Source organism: Neodiprion virginianus, chromosome 2, assembly GCF_021901495.1.
Source record: "Neodiprion virginianus isolate iyNeoVirg1 chromosome 2, iyNeoVirg1.1, whole genome shotgun sequence".
Classification (NCBI taxonomy): domain Eukaryota; kingdom Metazoa; phylum Arthropoda; class Insecta; order Hymenoptera; family Diprionidae; genus Neodiprion; species Neodiprion virginianus.
Genome location: NC_060878.1, coordinates 25556928 through 25581231, shown reverse-complemented (window position 1 = coordinate 25581231; position 24304 = coordinate 25556928). Strand labels below are relative to the sequence as shown.

General features: G+C 40.1%; 1 protein-coding gene and 1 long non-coding RNA gene across 12 annotated transcripts in view; one reads left to right on the top strand and one right to left on the bottom strand.

Annotated features, from left to right (window-relative positions):
- The window catches only part of LOC124299070 (uncharacterized), an 81424-nt gene extending 71365 nt beyond the window's left edge, over positions 1-10059 (bottom strand). The window contains exons 1-2 of the long non-coding RNA XR_006906938.1: positions 9963-10059; positions 9618-9723 (exon numbers count right to left, since the gene is read on the bottom strand). This is a non-coding gene — a long non-coding RNA (uncharacterized LOC124299070). The remainder of the gene's footprint in view (positions 1-9617; positions 9724-9962) is intronic.
- Positions 1-24304, top strand: part of LOC124299065 (tyrosine-protein phosphatase Lar) — a 471758-nt gene that overhangs the window by 243846 nt on the left and 203608 nt on the right. For all 11 annotated transcript variants that reach the window (XM_046751947.1, XM_046751952.1, XM_046751956.1 and 8 more), the window contains one exon: positions 12932-13072. In XM_046751947.1, coding sequence (XP_046607903.1) covers positions 13012-13072 — 61 coding nt within the window. In that variant the 5' untranslated portion in view covers positions 12932-13011. The remainder of the gene's footprint in view (positions 1-12931; positions 13073-24304) is intronic.

Here is a 24304-nt window from a genome sequence, read left to right as displayed (position 1 = left end):
ACATCGCGTTGCTCGAAATGAAAAGGGGGAAAAGAGAGAATCAGAAAGAAAAGTTCTTGACATACGGATGAATGAAATAACGCAATCTTCGAAATCCAGTCGGTTTAATCACGTTTCCTCCGGTTAGTAATTTTTTTTCAATAATATATAATGAGCCTTGTCTCGAAACTTGAATATTTTACAAACGAGGCTCCTGAAAAAACCCGTGACTCAACCCAAGTTCAGCCCTTTGAATAGTAGCTGAAATAGCAACTTCGTGCACATGATTTGTTCATTTTCCGAGATAACTTCGCATTCCCCTATTGTTAGACCATATAGTGGTGGATTTTTCGATTGTTATATTTATCGTTAGAAATGTTCGATTTATTTTCAAATTTTGTAACTATTTTATGGTATAGAGAGAAGAGAGAGAATTTTCCTCACGAATCGTGTCTGAATGAGATTTTGAATAACAATTTGTCATTTATTCCTTGCTTAATCATGAGTTCATTGTCTGTGATAAATTGTCATGATTACACGAATTAAATTTCCTTCTAACATGCTCGAGACAAAATTAGTAGAGAAATTTAGTTATGAATAAACAAATCATACATAGTTTTCGGTGAAATGATGATTGAAAAATGTTCTCTCTGTCGTATCGATGACATGGTGTTACAGATGAAATTGAGTGCATATATTCCTTAGCTCTAGATCGTAGAAATTTTTTAGTATCAAATTTGACTCGGCCGATTAGCTTTAGTCAGACGTTTTTAATCCAAGGGAAGTGAAAATTTTTCTGTATTTGTTGTATCGATTCATTTTATTGATTTATTTTTAGATTCGCGTCCTCGTAAGAACTCGTTTCAAGTTTTTCGCAATATCATTACAGCGTGACCTGACAAAAATTTCATTTTCCTAACGCTTTTGCATTGCGTCCCATGTTTCGTTGAAATGCCGGTCTTGAGTTCAGGAGTTCGATCGCAACGAGGCGAAAGGCAATAAGGTATAATTTAATGTGCCAAAAAGCGGTTTCCTGCATTGCACTTAGCCGGATCAGCAGTTCAATTAATTCGCTACAATAATTCGAAAGCTAATTACGTACGCGAATGTGAACATGTGTTGTCCGTGTATATTAATTAGAGCGATTGTAGCAGTGCGATTACCTCTCCATTTATTACGCGTTTACCCCCTCGAGCAACTTTATTCCGCCTCGCATACGCGTGTCGGTATATAATATGCATATCGTATAGGTGCCGCGATTCCTCGCAACGACTAGTCGTTCATGTCATCGTCGACGTTGATTCGTGTCAGCGAAATTATCAACTTGACGTGACCTGCGAGCTACGATTAACGGGTTATGGGGACCCCGTCTGGTTTGTGTTGTACGTCCATACACGAGCGTATTTGCATAGGTACGCGCGTATCGTCGGGGAGTTTATCCACCCCGCACCCCTTATTCGCTACGTGGCATTGCCAGGGAACCGCGTGTTAATTATTGCCAAGTTCTCATCGGTGGTTATACGTGTATGTAGGTATAACGGTTCCTTGAAGACTGCCATCAACACCGTAGCTCGAAGCTCCGACCCCCGGAATTCAAATCAAAGTAATCAATATTTGGCCTTACCGTAAATAAACACTTGACGTTGATATTCAACCGGAAGTTCGGCACTCTCGGTCCTTGATCATCGCCATGGATTTTCACGGGGCGGGGTTGAAGTTCCGAATTTTAAAAGTTCCGACAGCGCCTGATTCCGAATTTCGTGGCGAAGCTCGAAGTAAAGAAATCAAACTTTGAAGAACAGACAAAGTTTCGAATGGTCGAAAAGCCGACGGTTCAAAGTTCCGAAATGCAAGATCCCGAAAATTCAAGTTCCGATAGAGCAAAGTTCCGAATATAAAGTTTTGATGGAGTAATAATCCGAAAGTTTAAATATATTTTGCCTAGCGCACTCAACGAGTGGGTGTAAAAAATCAGAAACATCCCACATAACAATGAATATTTCAGAAAACTTTATGAAATCTTTCATAAAAGGATAAAAACATTTCAAAAAAAGGTTGCTGCAAGTTGAAAATGTCCGCGCCAGAAACTTGCAAAAGATTTCTTGATTGCTGTTGTTCTTAAAAAGATTCTCATAATTTGATATTTTATTCAAAGTTTCTTAGAAAGAGTTCATGTTATGTGGGCACCGAAAATCACAGTGATCTGGATTCCGAACTTGAAAATGTAGAAAATCCAAAACAAAGAAATATCAAAGCGGTGAAATTTCACCAAGACAGAAATTCACAGAACTGAAAATCTTCGATCATTCAGAATTTCAGTGTTTCAGATTTTTTTATTTTTTCACTTTCGAAACTTTTACTTGTCCGAGTTACGTCCTTTTTTGTTCTTTCGGAATTTTGATGTTTCGTCAAAGTTTGATTTCTTTACTTTAAGTTACGCCACCAATAAATTCAGAATTCGGTACTTTCGGAATTTTTCAAATTTGGAATTCCAACCCTGCCCGATTTTCACGGCAATAAATGAACTTGAAGACACCGACAAGGAAACCACTCCAGGTATGACTGATTGGTCTTTTTACTTTTGTGGTATGTTGTAATAGAATTAAAATGTATTCGACACTTTTAACGTGATAATTTAGCCTTTAATCATCCCTAAAGTTTACCCTCGAAAAATTAGCGATACCACCATCAGGATAAAAACATTTCGCATACTATTTTTTGTTAATTGTGAATGATTCACAACTGTAGTTTCATCGAAAAAATCTACATCGTCATCGAGAATATCTGAGAATTGATATTAATAATGGTTTCTACCTTGTAAATGGCCGAATTATCGTATGAAAAACGTGTCCAATGTTTTTTGATGTACTGCAACATATCACAGAGGGAAGAAAATCGGTGAGGTACATTTCAGGTACTTTTTTTTGAGGCACTGGATGATCGAAGATGTTGAAACTTTGAAGTTGAACCTCCTCAGCGAATTTATGCGTAATCTAGTAATCAGACTGCAGCTTTGAATTTTTTTCTTCGTTATTCAAAAATGGATAAAGGCTTCATTTCGAAAATCTGATTGCATTCGGTGGCTGATCGCAGATTTCGAAAAGTGATTGTACGATTACTCGTATTGACTTGGATTGAAATCATCAAATCTTAAAAATGAATAAAACTCTCTCGATCTTATTGTTAATTCTTTCAATGACTTTGAATGCGTATTACTTTCCTTAATTTTTGATCTTACAACTTGTACACTCTATGTATAGAAGTAACTTTTTCTATTTATGCTCAAGGAGATAGGAGGTACTTTTCCCCAAGACCATAAGAACTAGTATTTGCAAAAATAAAGTGATAAAAACAATTCATGAAACGAATAATTGTATAAACGTAGGAATATCTTAAATTAGTTCGAAAACGAACGACACATTCCATCGGAATTTCAAGTCACTGAACAACAGAGTGAAAATAATTACTTCAAGAAGGATCAGGACTTATTAATTTACGCTTATCAAGTTTACGTTCCGCACATTTTTCTTAATGAAATACCTTGCATTACGAGTTTGATGTCATATTTTTCTTTATTATCGCTTCTATGCAAGTCTGTTTTCAAATTACAACACTTGCAGTGGTCCGAATATGCGCGTTATCTATCCTATATTCGAGATGCCGATATTGAAAATACGCATCACTGTCGAAGAGACTGTGTGAAAATAAGAAAATGTTCACACAGACACGTTTGGCTGACAGCAGTGCAGTATATTAAATACTCTCACTCAATCTTGGCGACGCAGTCGTATTTTCCTGAGTCGATCGGAAATGTACGTATAAGACATACGTCGTATTCCTTGAGTACTGCAATTAATGGTATAAAAGACATCTCAGGACGTTACACGGTACATAATTCCACAGTGTTTAATCCCGTTAAAAATCAAATTTATAAAAATGTTCAACTGAAAGACTGACCGTCTACGAAATGATCGCAGACCTGACTGTAAATTATCATCGCCGTGAATATTCAGTTGTAGTACATATTGTATTACAGATTCTGTATCGTAAGGCGCTGTAAAATTTGATGCTAAAATAATTGCAGGACTGAAATGATTTGCAAATTTTATTACGTCGAGTTACGAGAGTCAGAGAATTCCCGCCGGTTCTCTTTGTATTGTAAAAAAATTTATTTAAATCCTTTTCTATCAATTAAAAGGAATCTATCCACGTAATGAAAGTCTTGCCGGAACAGGGCGATGAATAAAAGTTCTTATAAGGAGAATAAAGTAACGTGAAAAATAAGAAATCAGCTATTTTCAGTGCAGTTGGCTCTCTTATAATGCCTCCCTTTCAAATCCCACCCTCTGCGTGTTTCCACATCTCTAATGATTTTATAACAATAACAATTCTCGAATCCATATACACGCCGGCCTGCTGAGGAGAAAAAATTAAACTCGATTACGACAATCGTTTGAGGATATAAATAATCGCGTTAATCTTTATTACCGTGGCTCGGCGAACGTTGCGAGTAGCTGGCGATACTAACGAACATGAGTCGTTGAAAATCTTAATGAGTGTCTAGTCGGAAAGAAATGTTATACGCTAGAACTACTCGCTACTTCAAATGCGTCGCGTAGTTGCCAAATTCTGATACTTAGTTTCAAATCCATCTCACTAAACACACACGTGAAGAAACATGAACATTCGCTTTACCGCGCGAGTAAATTCGGGACTTTTTTCATCCCGGAAGTAAAGGGAGGTTGACGATCTTATACCTCATTTGTTCGAGAGAAATTTGACTCTCGGATGAATTGACGAGTCAGCGAAGCTGCTCGATTCCGCGCGATGTCTACGATATTTCAACTTTCTTTAACGCAACCAGTATTTAATCCCCTAAAAAATATTCCTCAAATCATTTACCGAAACGCACATTTTTCTTTGCCATATATTGACTTTTTTTTTTTCCCAACCAGAACATCTACATGTCGAAACTAACCGTATCGCATAGGTAGGTAATAAATTTTCCCCGTATCCTGTTGCAATTTATCTAAAAGCAATGCGAAAAAAATGAAACGAAACTACGACGAACGGCATGAGCGAGTAAAGCAACGGAAAGAAAGCAAACGCATTTGTCGTTTAAAATTTTACTCTGAAACCGTTTGCATTGATCCGACTATGATGAACTCAGAATGCAAACTTAAAATTAGTTTTCGAATGTTCGCTTCGAATTAAATATCTCATTCGCGGAAATGTAGATTGAAGTGAAACCAAAATAAGACAGAAATAAAGTGAAGTAATAACGATGCAGGCAGTCAAAATATATATTAAGATTTCATTGAACCCGACCAACGGCTGACCCTCACTATTTCTAATTCTGTTTAAAAAATGTTCTGCAATTGTCCCAAGTCTGAAACAGTACCTTGAATTTCTTCAGATATTTTATTTAACTGGTTAATTATTTATAAACGTTGAGAGTAATTTTGAAAAGGACCTTTTTTAAAATTCTCAAAAGATGCTCAGAAACTTTATTTTTTATCCCAAACATTTCAAGACCAGGTCCATGATGGACTGAATTTTAATACATTTTTTTTTTTTTTTTTTCAGCACTTTAAACTTTTTTGGTCAACTAAAACATTGTATCAACGATATGAAAATTCGCAAAAAATTCTCAAAACTTCTATTCTGTCACTTAGAACATTTCTAAACTAGTCCTATTACGGATCGATTTTTGCGTATTGTTGGGCACATTCAACTTTTGTTATCATCTTCATAATGAAACTGGTCAAGAAATGTTTGGAAAAGAAAATGCCGTTTTTGAAAATCGTAAAAAAGGTCTTTTTCAATGTGACTCTCAACATTTATAAATAATCAATCAGTTGAATAAATCATCCGAAAAAATTCAAGGTACTGTTTCAGAGGTGGAACAGTTGTCGAGAAAATTTTGAACAAAATCAAAATTGGTGAGGGTCAAACGTTGGTTGGGTTGGCATGGAATTTCCCATATACTGTTATTAAGTAAGACTATGGAGTTCGGTAGGTTTCACCGAATGCTATAAATTTCGTACGAAGTAATGCTGCAGAATACGAAGTAATTAACACAAAGTTGTATAATAATCTTTTTCAATGTGGTAACAGATTGTCTTGTACCTTACTTCGACTCAGCTCGAAATTTGTTTATTAAAATCGGTTAACAATTTTTGTCAGATTTCCAAATTCTAGGGATCGTGCGTAAAGTGCCCCATTTTTGAACAGCGCGGTAAGAGAACGTTGGCGCATGCGCGCAACTGAAATTTTCGATTTTACACACTAGGGCTCTTTCTGGCAAATGCGCACTATCGAATAACTCAATTTTACGCACTGTATCATTCAGCGTAAGTTACCTAACCCCAATTTTACCTTCGTTGCTTTTCAATTGTAATCTTCCATCACAGGTGTAAGACAAAATACCGTGTGTCACACGTGCGGATAGGCGATATTAGACTCGTGTATCTAGAGCACTCGTTTTTGCCGCTTATGCTCAGACTTTAAACTCATCCGACATTACCCACCTTCAAGACTCGTAACGTATTATACCATTCGTCACACCTTACGAAGGAAGTGATGAAAAAAATGATTTCAATGATTTGAAGCGTACAGAATCGAACGAAATCGCGTAGTCGTCTGATCAGAATCTTATTCCGCCGCGTTACTGACAATTCATCGAAAACCAAGCTTGTATAAGACTTGCAGAAGAACCAATGAGGGCAGCTGTAATCCGCTCTTTTCCCGGCCCTGCTTGGATCTATTCCAGGGTCAACTGAAGACGGCGGTGTGCTTCTAGACTATCACGAACACCCTGTACACGGCCTACGTACATAAATGGGCACTGAAAAGAGCAGTAAACTTTTAAGCTCGACGTATTCGTGACGGCGCGTCGGCGGGACGGAGGGACGTATAACGCAACTGGGAGCATGCGATGATGATAACATAGGCTTGGTATATGACGCGGAGCGGCGGTGCGTCGAGCTTCGGGTTATGTCAGGCTGGGCGGACGCGTATAAAAGCATAAACAAAGTAGATTACTTCCGCTGTAATATCATAAATATTGATCAATTATCTCGAATAATTAATTAATAGCCGGGCTCGTCCCTCCCTCGCCCCACGTGTAACACACGCGCCGATACATCCATGCCACCCCACCCCGTCCATCCCCTCGCGTAAACTTTGTTTTTGACGTCGTCGTCGTCGTCGTCGTCATCGTCGTTGTAGGACGTACTTTGCGACTCGCCCCAGGCGTCGACGTCTCTACCTTATGCGAAAGCCGGGAGTGCTAGCAAGATGGGGAGAGAGACGGAAGCGGCAAAGATTAAAACACTTGACGCGAGAATATTCTTGTATCAACTTTTATCCGTCAGGGTATATTCTGTATTTTTTTTTTTTCTTTCTTATTTTTTTTTTTTTTTCCTTTTTCTACTTTTACTTTATGTACCTGCCTCGGATTATCATGTCGATCGTTATTGTTCGGAAGTAATAACGACTGGTAAAATTCGATTACAAGCGACAACGCGCCCTTGTCATCGTTGAATTAATGACCCCGCATAAGGTTACGGTACTATTGTCAAGTTTTTCGGAACCGTTGTATGAATTTACTTCACTTTCGTTATACGATTCGTATCGTTTTACCGCCACTTTATTTGTTTCGAATTTGTCACTTCAAACTTGAATTTCTGACTGAAAATTATCGACTGTTCAAGACGCGTCTGATGAGCAAACGTCGATTACACACCGTATGTGTTTCGAAATTTACGCATAGCGTTTCATGCAAAGAAGTGTTAATAGTTGAGGCAAACCATCGCGTGGAAATGTCTCAGACGAAAAATACCTAACTGTGGAATAAAGTTTTTTCACGAATTCAACTAATTCGAAATTTACGTGGTGTACGCCTGAGGGTAGGTCAATTAAATTTTGCGGGTACCTTGCATTTTCAATTAATTCTGTTGACTGTGCTGTTCAACCAATCAAAATGACAAAACACGTAAAATTTTTCCAATCGAATAAAATTGCCACTATAGTATCCAAGTTTAATCGGTTGGAAGTTATTCCGCTACATCAAAAATTTTATCGATTCAGAAACAACGCGGTTTTTTCACGAAGATCTGGTCAGTCTTTTTTGTTAATAGAAAAATCCAAACAAGGTCGCTAGATTCTACATGAAGAAAAATGTGTACTCAAAATTCACATACAGTATAGTAACATTTGGTTCCACCATCGCATTATGATTCATGATCATTCCAATTCTGTAATTCAATTCTTTCGACAATATTTGACGAAGGTGGTCCAAGAATTAATTTACCTGGTTTCAACAAAAAAAAAAAATATTTTTTTTTCGAGATGCAGATCCTTTGAATTCGTTGCTTGAAAAATTTCAAACTGTTTCTTGTAGTCCGTGAAAAGAAACGATTCGAAAGTCCAGCACTTGGTTTTTAGCAGTAGCGCGTTCAATATTCAAGCCTTAATCTCTTACTTGTATAAGACGGGTATATTTTCAAACGTAGGTGAATTTCGTCGTCAAGTTCTGCGCACTGAGAATCGGATGGCGAAAATAGAATACAGATTTGCCGATCGATTCACGAGATATACGACGAAGATGCCTTTACGAGATTTTTCCAACAGACCGCTGAACCTTTTCTTAATCTTTCAACTGATGTTCGAAAGAATTCAGGCTAGACCAGATCCGATCAGCGGATGTTTCGCGATGTGATTGTAAAATATATCGGCACTTTGAAGTGCCAGGGAAACGCGAGCCTCCGTCTGGTTCACTTAAACTACAACTACTCTCCTACTTCAAAATGTCATGTATTCCGCGATCACGCTGTGTGATAAATTGATCAACAAAAAAAACCGTCATATTCGTGTCAATGTCAGATCTAAAATATAACTAGAACACGCAACGAGAATCGACGAGCCACCTAATTGAAGGAGTGACTATCTTGGCTATCATCTAACAAGCTAACTGAACAAATTTTCTTTTTCTCTCCATTCTAATTCTATGTTAGAAACGAAATAAATACGCGAATTAATTTACAGACAAAAACTAATATGATTGGCTAATGCAAACTGTTGCGAAAAAATAGAAACAACGTTTTTTTCAAAAAATTGTATTATCAAATTCAGATATATGTTGTATTTTTTTTTTCACCATCAATGTCAAACAACGATATTAAAATGATAGTTGCAATAAGTTTAACTTCCACATTCAAAGTAACCTTAACATGTTGTAAATCCTATCTCACCTGCCGTGACTTGCATGAAAAAAATGCGTTGGTAAACTGATAACAACACACGTATGACATGAAACATATTTTTTTGCGTGTGTTTCGGTGGTAATTTACTGGAAGTAACACATTTCCGAGTGTCAAATCATGACGTTTTCCAGTGTCACTATTCATCTACTGACACAAAAAAGTGAAGGTACCGTCACAGGATTCGAGATGTGGTTAATGTGGCAGCACATTTTTTCATCGCATCAAGTGCCAAAGTGTTGAGAATTTGTTTGTAGGTCAAATCGGCGTTTCCCGCGAAAAATTTGAAAAACAATCCCGCGCCACCTTGGCAGAAAATGTGGTATGAACTGTGGAGAAAAAACTCGTGCTTAAGAGACAGAAAAACGTACTCACCCACGATGATCACAAGTCGATTCCACCAACTGCGCTTCGTCTTCGTGGTACTGGTTTGGAGTGAGGAGGCCCGCAAAATGTTGAAGTACAGGTTACTCCCAGGGTACTGGAACCGAATTCATCGAAGCGAAATCGCAAGGACGCGGAAAGTATGAGTAAAAGTTTTGAGATGGGATGAAAGAATCGCGAGTATTTGCTCGCGGGCGATGTAAGGGGGTTGCGATGGGGGTTTGAGGAAGTAGTAGAGAATGGAGCATGCACCAAGCGGGAAGAAATAAAGGAGGACAGGGCCAGTCGGAAAACGGGATAAGAAAATCCTTTGAATTTCTTGTATGTATAACGCACTTCCTGTATATTTTTCCTGAAACTCGACCGATCCCGAGAGTACGTTACTTCAACCCTCGTGCTTTCAACGCCGTGACAGAAGTGGTCCCTGGGAGCACCACGCGGACAAACATCAGGCTAGAAACTGCGATACTTTGGCCGCTGTTCGAGCTGCACACCCCCTCTCTGGGGGCGGGAATAAAGGGGCGCATGCGTCGCTTTGAACCGTCAAAACCTACCCCGGTGTTTGTTGCGTCCCAGCAGGATCATCACCTTTATTCGGCCAAGTTCTTGGAATACGCCCTAATCTGATCACAGCCGCCGGAATACCCGAAATTTCGAATGTGACCCTTCAGAAATCCGAACAACCCCTAGACCAATAGCTGTGCTACGATCACAAGTCGAAGAGGTAAAAAAAGCTCGAAAAAAATGGGGTATGTAATGACATTTATGATCCGGCAGAGATCCGGGCGATCTGAATCGCTGGCCTTCCTTCTTCATCTGGGTTTCGCGTGATCGTGAAATGAAGGAGAAATGATCGTGGCGTGCCGTCACCGCCTCCTTTGAGGGTGCACGCGGAGTGCTTCGTGTGTGGATTTTGATGCGCCGGCGCTGAGCGTCGCGGCGCCTACGGCGGGGTAGAGGAAGCGGCTGTGTTCGGGGTGCGGGGGTGAGTCAGTGAGGTCGCGGCGCGCGCTCTGTGAACTACCCTTATGTGCTTTGGTCGGGTCTACTTCCCGGCCAGCTTTTCAAAATCCCGATAGAATATAAATCCACGTCACGAATTCAAGTACACGCGCCAATCTCCCGAACCCGTTTTTAACCGATTTGAAGAGAGAAAAAAAACAGGCAGCCATCCTCCGTCAGGAAAGAAAAAAAAAAAAGCCCCTGGATTAATCACATCAAGACTGTTCAACGGCCTATGTATAAATATTCCCAAGTGTTTTCGTGTTAGCGAAAGATAGAAGACAAAGAGTGGTGGAGTGATTATTATCGTTTTTTTGTTTGCGTTGGCAGGTTTTTTTTATGGTAACAGTCAACGTTAAGTGTGAAAAAATCACAGAAATTCTTTGTTCCATACATTCACAGCTAACTCGGTGAATTTTTCCTTCAAATGTTTTGATCCGTTGAGCGATTATCTGGAAAAATCACAAGGAATACGAGTCAAGTTTTTCAATAAAAAAGTGCTGGAAATTTCTACGTTGGAGAAAAAAATGTCCAATAATGTTGAGCGCACTGTGAGTGCGCGTGTGTTAGTTTTCCGGTGAAGTCCGACAAAGCTTTGCTTTGCGAAGGCAAAGGCAGAGGATCGGGATCGCAAAAATTCGTTGGATGGCAAATTGTGCAACAGCAGATAGAACAGGAGCGGTTCATTAGTTAATACAGTGGCTTCCGCATTAGAGAGACAAGAGTTGAAATAAAATGAAAATTCTTTGGGAGCGGGGAGCTCCCGCTCAAAATGATGCCGGCACATGCGAAAATTCGTGAACTATGTTATCCGAGATGTATTTACTGGTTCAAAGTTTTACTGGGTCTTCGTAGAAACGTCTGGAAAAATTCCGAGTGTCCGTTTCTAATAGTGACAAGAATATGGGATGGTCTTGGAATCATAGGAAAAAAGAATTCTAGCAAAGATTGAAAATCACACGTGAGACACGAGAAAAGACAGAGGCTGGGGTGACAAATGCAACGAATGAACGTAAAAATGATCTAAAATCGAAGTGAAATTTAGTAGTAATCAGCGATCGTCCGGACCGGACTTTCTGTACACCAAGGCAGAGGAACGACAATTGAAGATGATGAAGAGTTGACTGACATCTTGCCGGATCTACGGATAGAAATTGCTAACTTTTACCTGAACGGTAAATAGGCAGTCGTAAACTACACAGCTTTACGAAAGTCTGGATGTGTCGTTGTGCATAGTAGCTAGTGAATAAGAGAAGAGAAGAAAGGATATGTAACGATATAATATAACAGTATAAGGGAAAGCGGTAGGTGTGTGTAAAAAGGAAAGAGCACTGATAAGGGACGATGGGGGTACTACGCACGGCGACCCTGTAATGATATAGCTTCGGTTTCAGCTCGAAGTAGAATCCTGTAAAAGCACACTTCAGGCTTTCGACGCTCGGTCCTTGAACGACAGCTTTTTCTGAAAAGATTCGAAAATCCTGATCCGAAGAAACCAATCGATGTAGAGACAACCCACGCCAAACTCCCGAATTTAATCTGTAAAACTGTGACTGTTCAACTTACAGTTATTGGTTCGAAACTGGTCAGGACGATAGCCTGCAGTGGTTTCAGACCCAGGTAGCTCAAAAATTATTTATATCGGATCATCAATAGCAATTGACTCTGTTTCCCCGGGAAGCATTCCCGAAGCAGAGTCCTGGTGTGGTGGAAATAGTCCAAAGAGAAGTCAGAGTCAACATAGTGCAACGTTGTTAGACAAGCTTTTTTAACGAACACATCCGAGGCACCGGTGATCATCAGTACATATCATCGACCGTCGATTGCGGAGCGAAGATGCAGCCCAGCGTAGCAGCTATCAAGACGCATATTTTTTCATACCGGAATACGATTGGTGTTGTTTACGTAAAATAAATGAAACCGTGTATAAATTCGATAATATAAGTATAAATGAAAACAGAGTGTGTGAATTAAAGTACGCTTAAAGTTTGTATAAATTTCCAAGCGACCGACTAACATCTTTCGAATTTCACACTGGCACCACCGTGCTTGAACTGCTTTTAAACGTTCCGCTCTTTTCTGTTTTTCACAAACACGTACACAAAACACGGAACACAAAACATACACGACACATACACCCACAAAACACGAGTCCTCGTACATGTAAGAATTCCTCGGGACGTTGGAGGGTGTGAAAAGGTTCGGCACCCTCGCTCAACGTGCTGACCAGAAGAAAGCTTCATCATTCAAGCCATTGGTTGGTTGGTACGTCTTTGACACTGGTGTTGTTTTGCTCATTGTAGGAAACGCAAGGAGAGGTGGTGCTCAGGTGCTAAGTGCAGCGCAGCTGGTGGTTGCCCGGGGCAAGGCGAGTCTGGTCAACATGACCCTCGTCTTCCTGGCACTGTTGGTGGCGATCAACCCAATCCTAACGGCAGCAGACGGTGAGTAAACTTGCGACAATGATTAAGAGTGTTTAAAGACATTTACGACCGTGCAAGATCCGGACTATTTCGAAGAACGGAAAGGACTCGATGAACTTTACGCACGTAATTCGTTCAAAGACTATCAGATCGTCACGTCGCGACGGATCAGTGTTTTTGATCATGCATATACGAGACTTTGAATTCTCTTCGTCGTCACCATCGGCTGCAGCAAGTGATCACAACGTCATCCAGTTTCCGGGCTCGATCCAAAAGAAAACCGAGTCTGAAGTGATGCGATTTTCGTACTGCATTAGCCAATAACAAAACCGATACTTTTTTTCTCTTCCACTTCTTACAGATATTTCCCTCACCTTTCGAAAATATTTTTGTTTCGTTTATACGCTAAGAGTAGGGAGAATTTACAGGTAATAAACCGTGACCTGAACTGATTTTAAATTAGTCGGAGGTATTTACCCGGGGACGTCGACGTCTCTTAAAATATCCAGAATTTAAAAGGAACGTTGGACAGGCCAAGAATAATAAGAAGCGGATGCGTTTAAAAATCTTCTCTTTAATGACTAAGCTTTAAGCTCTTTGTATAATTAAAAGAAAATGAACGTCGGGTTTTGATTTTTTTTTTTTCTTCCCATTCTCTCTCATTTCTTTTTCTGTATTTTTCTTTTTCTGTATTTTTCTTTTATTTTGTACGCGTTTTTCCCAGCGTCTTCTCCCTCTTCCCTTTCTCACTTATTCTTCCATTCTCGTCCTCATCCTTTTTCTCGAACGCTCGTTAGATTTCGCGCAGACTACGCTCTTTATTTTTACAACCCTGCGAGGGTAGAGGAGAATCTCTTTCTTTCATTCTAGTTCTTCCTTTGTTCTTCTCTCACTTTTTTTCCTCCCTTTTTTTAATCAATTTTTAATCGCCGATCGATCTGTCCTCCGCTATTCGGCACCTGAATCTGAAATGAGACAGATTGGAAGCGGACTGCCGCGGAGGGAGTTGTTGGCCGCTGTGGCACCTAACCCATCCCGGGTCGAAGAGGCTTCATAGGGCAAGAATCGGCGATGTTCATAGTAAATGTAAAATTTTTATACACCGCATCACCATCTTCTGCCGCCGGGCACGTGGTAGTGCAAAACTTTCAGAGATGAAGCCACGAGGAGATCGGAGATCGCACCGAAGATTTCCTCGGAGAGTACTAAAGCAACGATTCAAACGTTCACAATACGCCTGCTTGTAGGTACGAACTGATTCAAGGGAATCGTCTCATTTACCCTTAGTCTAACCGCTCCGTATTATTTTCCAACAATTTCCTCCTCGAACGCCGTTCCGCCTTCGCACACCTTCGATAAGACTTCCAATTTTACCCCTTCGACCGGGTGCCGATTTAAAACCAATTCTCTGACGGCGATTGATGCGGATAAAAAAGACAAATTAACATCCACCAACATCGATCCCGATATGCATTTGTTTCAATTTAACCACGTTCGTGTTTACAGCAAAGAAATACTTCTGAAAATTCTTTCAAGAGCTTGCAACTTTGATTTCCTTCCTGATAACTGACATTTTTTCATGTTACCGTAGATTCTAATTCTTCGAGTTTCTTTGAGTATTATATAAAAAAAAATTTCTTCTAGAAAGCATTGGTGAATCATCAGCATAAAAATTTCTCCGTTATTTTATTGCAATACTAACTTCAAAAGTGAAAAATTCAACCGTTTCGACATGTGAGGTTTTGGGCACCAGACGGGTTCGAAAACCTTGAAACGCAATTGCTCGTGAGCTAATCGATCCTCTAACCCTTCAAAATTCAACGTGATTTTCGATCTTAAATACGATTCGTACAATCTCCAATTCCACCTTGGAACAATTTGATTCTCTGTTTTCTGCGGTCTGTTCGGCTGCTACACTGTTGATAATAATTGTGTTTTCAGTACACTTTTTTACACCCAAAATTGCTGTCAAAGTAGAATTATTCTCCACCAAAGCGGGGTTGCCATGCATTTTTGATAATGTTATAACAAAATCAGCTGCTTATCAAATTCAATAAACTTATGATACAAACGCGATTTATTATTCGAAACATGCTTTATATAGTTTTAAATTCACTAAATATGCGCATCAAATATCAAGAAAGTAATTTTACAACCATGATTAAAAAAAAGGAATCACTTTATATTTGAATTGAATTTTCTATCATTCGTCGAATCTTTCTGTACCGAACCAAAATTCTTTTAATTACTGGCTGATGTCTTGTAACTATAATTCTAGTAATTCGCGTTTCAAACTATCTCTGCACTACTGTCGGTTAGCTGGTAATCATTTTTGCGCTTCCTCAACTTCTTTCTCCACTCTACCATGCATCATATGTACATGTTTGCCTAAACGCATTCAAGTGAAGCGTCGTAAATACGAAATCACAGATGGATAAGATCAAATTAGTTATCATATCCACTTGACAACACATGAAATTATTTATCCGTTTGAAAATGAGAGCCCTTCTGTATTAATTAGACATAAAATACCAGAATGATTATAAGCTTTGATTTTGATTGAATGATGTAGATATGTAAAAAAGTATTTCCTTTTTCACTCGTTTTTTCAAACTGAATTCATTTGGTCGATTCAAGACTTGAACACATGGTGACCAGTGTCCTAAAAGTGTACTTGAAGATTGAACTCAAAAAGTTAAATTTTTGTACGTATTCAACCCAATTATTAGAACTTCCTGAACGAATAATACGCGGAAAAATTACACACACAAACACACGTGAAAAAATATTTAACCGTATCAAATACGATAAAGCAGTCAGTATTGTTTGAGGGTACGTAAATGTGGCAGTTGGAGAAGTTGAAATAATAACATCGAAAATTGCCATTTTCCAAACATGTTGGGTCAGAGCAAATTGACGCGTGGCAGCTCCTGAAGGCTGAGGGTGAATTCCGACCCGGTAAGCCCCGAGGCCCGTTAAAAACTCATCGGGTCAGTGAGTTATTAAACAGGAGCTCCTGCTTTCGTCGACTATATCAACGTCCTGATTAGCGGGAGTTGTCTAGCGTGGCTCCAGCCAAGTCACTCAATAATGCAGGCCACAGACTGCCGAATCCTCTCTGAAAAGTAGTAGGAACACCGTCGAAACAACGCTGCCTAACTTTCTCGGTGAAGCCGAGCAGACCAACTTTTTGCAAAGTGACCCCCTCTCCCTTACCCCACATCCCTTTCGATCCCCCCTCCTCACCGTCAGAACCATTATATTCCCGAGAGTTGGCGAAGAGCGTTGGGGCACCGTTCTGAGCGCGTGAAATTCTTCCGTCGATATTTATCGCCAAGAGAGATGAATTCAGGGTGGCTAGGCAGGGGCGCCACTATACCTTTTTTCGGCGTTGACGTGACCCGGTGATCTTGAACCCCGCGGATAGTCGCGGTTTTTGAGAAAACACAGTTTAGAAGAAATAACAAAGTAACGATTCGCCTACCTCGCGCATGCAAATGTCGAAAACGCGCTTATTCGTCGACGTTCACGTCAGGATCACGAGAGACTGAGGAACTGATTAATGCTTTGAACGTTGTTACGCTAACATGACCAATTAAGGTAAGGCAACAAGGCGTAAAATTTTTTCTGCACTTATTTATCAACATGGAGTTTCAATAGTTCCGTTAATATAAATGATAGCTAAATCTTGCGACTCTTTTCATAGTAATTTTTTTGTTTTTTGAACCCATAAAATACGAGTAGATTTTTTTGGATTCCGTTCACTTCAATCTAATTGAATGCAACAATTTTGGATTTTGTTAGTTTGCCAAAATGATTTATTCAGCGAATTCCTTGGTTCAAGAAAAGCCTTTCTTGTCTCTACCGAGTGAAGTATTGATTCGAGCGAACGTTTTGACTCGTTTCCGAAATTGAGTCAACGAAATATCATTTCATTTGAAAAGTATACATTGTTCCTTCAAGTCGCAAATCATGAATCTAGCGAACAAAAAATTTGCATCAATGAGATGCCAACTCGTGCCGTGTTATCTTGAATAAATTGATAGTCGGCAAGATCATTCATAGGCGTGATTCAATTCTGTATTAAGTTGTCACAAGTATTTTGTTTTGTTGGATCAAGTAAGTATTGCGTTCACCGCGTTTGACCGTAGCATTTAGTTAAATCAAACGAATAACACTTGACTCAAATAATCCTTCTCCTCCGTGTAAGGTTCATTTTCTGCACAAAGTTTGCCACTATTGAGACAACCAGACGTTGATGCATCGCGATAGGAAAGGTTGTACGTCGGTCTTTGTTTCCCCGCGGAAAAGCGCGAGGCAACCTTTGATCCGTAGATCGTGGATCCAGGATCGAGTCGGAGCTCTAAACTCAGATAAACTGACTTTTAGATCTGAATAAATTAGAATATATTCAAATCCATGCCTAACTAAATTTGGATATCGGGAGGAGAGGAGGGATAAAAAGTGGGCCAGGCCACAGTTACTTTCGAGAGGCTTCCCCGTGCGGTGATAAATATTACCAACCCCGACGTTGGCGCTGAGGCGTGCTAATATTCTTTATTCACCCCATCTCGCTTCTTCTCTCTTCTCTTCTGCTACGACAAAGCCTGTCTTCCGATACGCGGTTGACTTCGGTTGGGTCAGGTCGGGCCAGGTTCGGTTATGTAGCCGCATTTGGTGTACATAGAGATACCTACTCCCAAGTCAGCGACGAAAATCATTCCTCGGTAAACGTTTCGCCGCGTGCTACGAACTGCCTTATCACACGCAACTGCTGCTACTGATGCCCCTTCCATTTGCCGCTGCCCCGGAATATAAAACACTTGTAACTCGAACGTTTTACCCTGTTCAAAATGTAAGAGTTTAAACTGACGCGCCTTTTGGCTGGAATCGTCGTACCGTTGCTCACTAAGTCGAGTAAACGAGAAGTTGGGATCCCTCTGACTCTCGAGAGAATCTACAGTCAATTAGTAAGCCCCGTAAAGGGAGTAACACCTTCCAAAACTATGTCATGCTAGCCGCTTGTACCGATCAGCCTCAAATTTCTGAAAAAACTAAATTTCTATCGGTTTGGAATTATGATGGATCAAATTTCAACTGGTTCAAATTATCGAGGGCTGAAAGTTCGCTACGAATTTTAGAGGTTCTGAAAAATCGCGGAAGGTACCGGAACTATCGTTCCAGAGAAACTTTTGAAAAATCAAACTGGTTTGAAACTCAACTATTTGGATTTTTATCGGATCGCAGGCAAACTTTCAAAGTCAGCATTATAAAAGAAGTCCTGTAGAAAGTGGATTCCAATGAGAGAACCATTGTACAAATATCGAATATCTACACTGAGAGAAATTTTTAGTTCCGGTTACCGCTCAATCCTTAACTATTTTCATTTCTTATCACAATCGAAAAATATAGTTCTAGATACAAAATGAGAATTAGTTTTTATCCGTTACTATTCTTCCTCATTACGATCACCGTTACTATATTTTCTTGTAACTGATGCGAAAATTTAATGCTTGTGCAAGAATAAATTGCTGTTAAAGCCTTATTTAACTAAAAAAATAGAGTAAACCGAACAAACTGATTTTTCGTCGGAATTACCAAAAAAGGATCGACAATGGCGCAAAATGCTTACGTGTACCTCATTTTTTGTAATTCCAACAATATTTAAACAGTTTTTTTAGCGATACCCGTTTTATTGAATTTTTCTAGTTACTGTAACAAATGAAATTCTTCTCAGTGTACATTCGTTGAGATGTTCTCAAGAGTTGAAAAAGTTTCGAAAGAATCGATTCCCGCTACCCTTGTTCGAGGCGTATGAATTCTTTGGAAGAAATCTTTGAAAGTAGATTGGATCAACGTCACTTATTCAGTTAGCCGGGGTGGTTGGCTGTCGGTCGGCGGGGGTCACGATACGACAAGGGGTGAACACTCGAATACCCGATAAACGGGATCGTATTTCAATATTTCCCACGATCATCGCACCCCAAAGTTCGTTAGCATAAACTGTACCCATGCTCCGTCGGTATATCGCGAATGCCCATAACGTGATACGGCGGGCAGTCTATCGCAGTCTATAGGATACGCGGTTATAGACTTAAGGTTGAAGGTTGGCTACGGATGGTTATAAAATAAAAAAGTTAGTCCTATTTTATGGAGGCTCTCTTCTTTTTGCCGGAGACTGGAAAGAAAGTGCGAAAAGAAAAGGGGCGCCGGAAGGGGAAAACTGAACTACCTCAAAGAGAAGGAATCAAGCTTATCCCTGGCCTCGACTTATAAGCTTAGCTTCGGTTCGTACATTCGCGGGCTTACGACATCCCGAAACTTTGCTCACTGGGATCACCGAGCAGTCCAGTCGAAGGCATGCAAAACAGATTCTCTTGTCAATGTTTAAAAATATACGTGGAATTGCGTATGCACGTGCAAGTATGGTAAAATGAGTAATCGTTTGTCAGCTCAACAAACCGATTTACCTCGATTCACTTTTCAAATCGTCTAACGTGAAATAAGTCACTTTTTGTATCCAATTCTTCACATGAAGCTGAAGCTGGTAACCAGAATTAGCTGCAGCCAAACGTTCTAATGTTCATTCGAATAAGGTAATAAATTCCGAAAATGAAAATTTTCTGAAATACCTCGAACTCCCGATACTTTTAAAGAATTATGAGGTTAAAACTAAACTACCTTTTTCTGTTTCCATAAATTTCAACACGCTTAGCTGTTAATTCTGGCTGCTAGCTTCAGCTTCATGTTTCTTATGTGTATCACCATGTTATTTTCTTTTCGAGGGGGAAAAAAAAACTTGACATTAAAAATGCCCAATAAACTCAACTGTAAGACAAATTTTTGACGAACTCAGAAATATCCAAAACTCCGTACGATATATAGTGTGTTGAATTGAGTTCAAGAAATTCTTTATGTTCGTTGTCGTATTATTCTCAAATGGAGTCCTAACCTAATACCAATACCATAATAATCAAAAAGTAGGGATATTAAATGAAGAGAAATTGCAAACTATCAGTGAATAATTGATTCACCTGAATTTGAGTGTCGAGTCAATTTCGATCGTGTGTTCCTGTCTATTTTGTAAAACTACGGGAATAGTTGGCCACAGAATTCAGTCTCGAATCGGATATACAGGTAATATCCGCAATTATGCAAGTGAACCGTGGAAACATATCGAAGCTCATACTAAATTTGTACAGATCGCTGACCAACCAACCGAAGCATTTGTTCAATTCGTTCGAAGCATTAAATTAAAGCTAATGAACCCGCCGCTGTAATGTTGAAAGTAATCAACTCCCTGACTCTTGCAGCTCGATGAAATTTCAATCGCGTTCGTAAAACTTTGCCGATACTCCGATAACAGTCAACCGGGCTCAGTTCTCGCGCCCGACCAGCACTGAAAGACCGCTTTTAGCCTTCGAAATTTCCCCTTATAACAGTAACCACATCGTTACTCACCCAGTTTACGAAAAATAATGCCCTGGAAAATGAGGCACGAAAACATCTACTTCGTTAGAGGAAGGATTCGGTCGCGCTGTATTTCGCTTCCGAAAATAATTTGCTATTTGATACTGACAACCGATACGCGTGGTGGCTGTATTGAAAGCGGTGATTCTCTAATACCTCAAAGTATCACAGAAATGTTGACCAACTTTTGCATTGGTTGGCAAAATTTTTATTTCGAGGGGATACCCTGGTCGATTTTGACGTTGACGTATGTACCTCCAAATGTCAAAGTTCACGTATCCAAAAGGCGAAAATAGGTTCAACAGCCCCATTCTAAACGCAGTTCTGAATAAAAATATTCCGATACATTTTACGAAATCGTAACATTAAATTCGCATATTTTTCTGCCGCGTGCAATAATTTAGAAAAAATTTTTAAAATCGGTTTCTTCTGTTCTTCGCGTAACTAAAAGGCAATTATCGCGGTGGATGGAAATAGTACGAATCAACGCAGGGTCAGGTCGTGTGCGAGTGACGCCAGGTACACAGAATTGCACTTTGAGCAACATAAATCGAGGCGGATGGAAGCATTCCTGAGCAGAGAGTTTATCTGGGACCAAAGGAACCCTCCAAGATATATCGACGGTTGGGTTGGATGAATCGATGGATGGTTTATTAAACATCGCATCCCTGGGAAAGCGGGAATATGTCTCGCGTATTATACGATCATAAATTATTAAAAGGGGAGTCAATATGAGATAAAATTACAGACGGTATTTTCCCCCGGATAATTTTTCTTTCCTTTTTTTCTTCTTCTTTTTTTTTTTACTTTCTTTCTTTCACTTTTCACAGCTTTTTATCTTATCTTCCGTTATCTCTCTCCGCCACTCTCTTTCTCTCCGTCTTGGGTACAGCGTAGTAGTACGTACACGTATAATACGATCGGAATGAAAAATTCACGAACCTCGAGGCCACCGGGTGCATAAACGCGAACGGTTAATAATATTCGCCGAAACAAATGGTCCCTTAAAACGTTTGGAACATTTGCAAAATTTTGGGTATTAAATTTGTGATGGATCGTTCCACCACTCGCGAGGGAAAACCCGGCCGAGCAAGCAGCCAGGCAGGCAGGCAGGCGGGGGGCAGAGACCACTCTTGGCCTGCTCTGGGAACCCAGGAGAAAATAAACTACGTCGCTTCTGTCTGGCTGGTTGGCACGGCTGCTGCTGCTCTAGATTCTGGAAAAGCGGTGCACCGGTTCCCACTTTTCTATATTTTCCCCATCGAGTCAAAGACGCAACGTTCGATGTGCGAATTCAAACAAGCAGGAGCTTGATCCTCATCTCTCGTCACGAAGACAGGTTTTATCCAAAAATCGATAATTCCGGTGTTATCAAACACGGAAACGTTCCGATACGAACCTGACTCATTTTCTGCGTATCTGGACACCCTGGAGACTGGGCGATATCCTTGTTCGTCCTGCGCGGCTGCCCCGCGGCCGCCATCGTTCTGAAAGCCTTGTTAAGCTGCCAAGGTCGTGGCCGGGCTCATAAATACAAGGGTGAAATTCGTGTGTCGTCGAGAATCGCGAGCACAAAGCAGGATCCAAGCTGTGAATTTACCCCCGGGAAAATGAATGTAGATGAATATAGATACAAAAAAAAAAAAAAAAAATCCGGCGTCTAAGGGCGGTTAATCTCACGTTTATCGACTGAGATCGTTGTCACTCAGTCGTGTGAAATATCCGCTTTATGACATTTCAACGGCGTATGTACTTACTTTATAGATCTCATTGGGTAATATGGTGTTTCTAACACAGTATAGTTCACGCGTCTTTTTTTGCCTCTGTTCCGTACCTGAAATGATCGTTTTAGCGAAAGTGCGAAAAAAAGAGCGCACTTTTACGTCTTAGTACTTGAAAGTGCTCTTTCTTTTACTCCGCTATAAAGGTAAAATAATTGTACTTTCGTTGCACAAAGTACCGTGTGCATCATGGAGACAAAGTCTTTTCGCCTCGCGTATTTGCAATATTGATAAAAAGTCGTAAAAAGACCTACTTTGCCTTCTTGGTACACAATCCACCAATCAAAGTCTGGCTCAAGATAAGTTTCGGTAAGTGCTCGATCTTTGCAATTGCGTGATTTTCTATTTCTCTCACTCTGTTGTTTGTAGCGATTTTTCGAAGATGCACCTTTGTCCAAATTATGTCTTGCGAGTCCTGCAAATGTGATAAAAAAAATCTTTCAGAAAAAAAGAAAACCGAATGGAACTCAAGAAACTTGGAAGATAAGAATCTTGCAATTTTTAAAAACGTGCGTCCATGAGCAATGCATTACTTTATCGTGTGTTCCTAAAAACGCTCAGTTCAGATACCACGTGTCGAAATAACTGAACAAACAAAAAATATATATATTTTTTGCTACTCTGAATATATTTCTTACCAATTTATTCTCTGATTAAAATTGGCCACTTGTTAATTGTCGGTGTCAAGAATCTCCAGGCTATTAATTAACAGCATTCAGATAGGGTGACGAAAAATTAAATACTTCTGATCTGGAAGATCTTTGCCGTACGAGTCGTCAAGTATGAAATCGATGAATGCAGCTCTAAAAATTGCGAAGGGAATGTACCGGCTCTTTCTTTCAATTCGACGATTACACCCGTATTACATTACACTAACCTCCCACAGCACCACGCGCGTCCAGTCTTCCAATTTCCACCCAATTCACCGATCCGTGTAATTCCTTGGACACCAAGCTGCATCGAGATAACCCAATTCTCGACATCGTCGTGTTCCGTTCGATAGTTATCGGAGTTATTGGTGAACGAGCCATTGGAAAGCTTGGTGCAGCAGAAGCGAGTACAGAGCGGGAGAAGCGCCGTAGGAACACCACCGTCCACGTTTAAAGTTAATCTGGTTTAGCGCTCTCTTGCCGTCGTAAAATCAGTTATGATCAAGCCTTCGTGGTACTCTTGCGACCCCGAGGCGACTCGCGACTATCGTCCACCACCCTCGGTCGTTCCGGCGACCATTATGTACGAAAGTTGTTATTATACATCCCTGTCCAAAGAGCAACTAGCTACCTTCGAGGGCCGAGGACGGGATGGTTAACTCTCAGGCAGCAAAAGTCTGGGCGTGCACACTGAAAACCCACAGCGACGAAGCGTTAGGTTATTTTGATAAAGAAACTGCCGTACGTGCCCCTTATCTGCTGAGAAAAAAACCGCTGAATTATTCCGAAATTCTTAAGCGAATTGAACACGAAAATGAATTTAAGTTTCTAAGTAAATGAGGCGGGAGATCTCGAAACTGATTCAGTACCGTATTTTATTGTTTTTGCGGTGTTCAATATACGAGACATGAAATTGCGCGTACAAAATTTTGATCAGACGCACCTCTTCTTTTGTGTAAAACTAATGGACGCAACGTTGTAGGGAATTTGAATATCGTTTGTTATCTAATAATATGGAAAATGCTTGTTACTTATTGAGAGACAAACAATTCTGAAATTGAACTTCAAAAATCCCGGATTCATATTTCAAAGCACCAAATTGACGACTTGATCTGCCTAAATTCAGAGCAGCTTCGCCTTGTCAACACTCTGCATGAGGCGAGAAAAAATTCGGTATAGAAATACCTGAGTGCGATGGAATTCAATACGCGATTTACCATTTAACTTTGATCACTGAAAATTCAAGCACGCTCGCCATATCGCCTTTGCGAAGATATTACATTTGCAAGTTGTACGCTGTACCGTTGATCGAGTTTCAAAGTCTTTCCCATCGTCGAGGAGGTCAAGCTGAT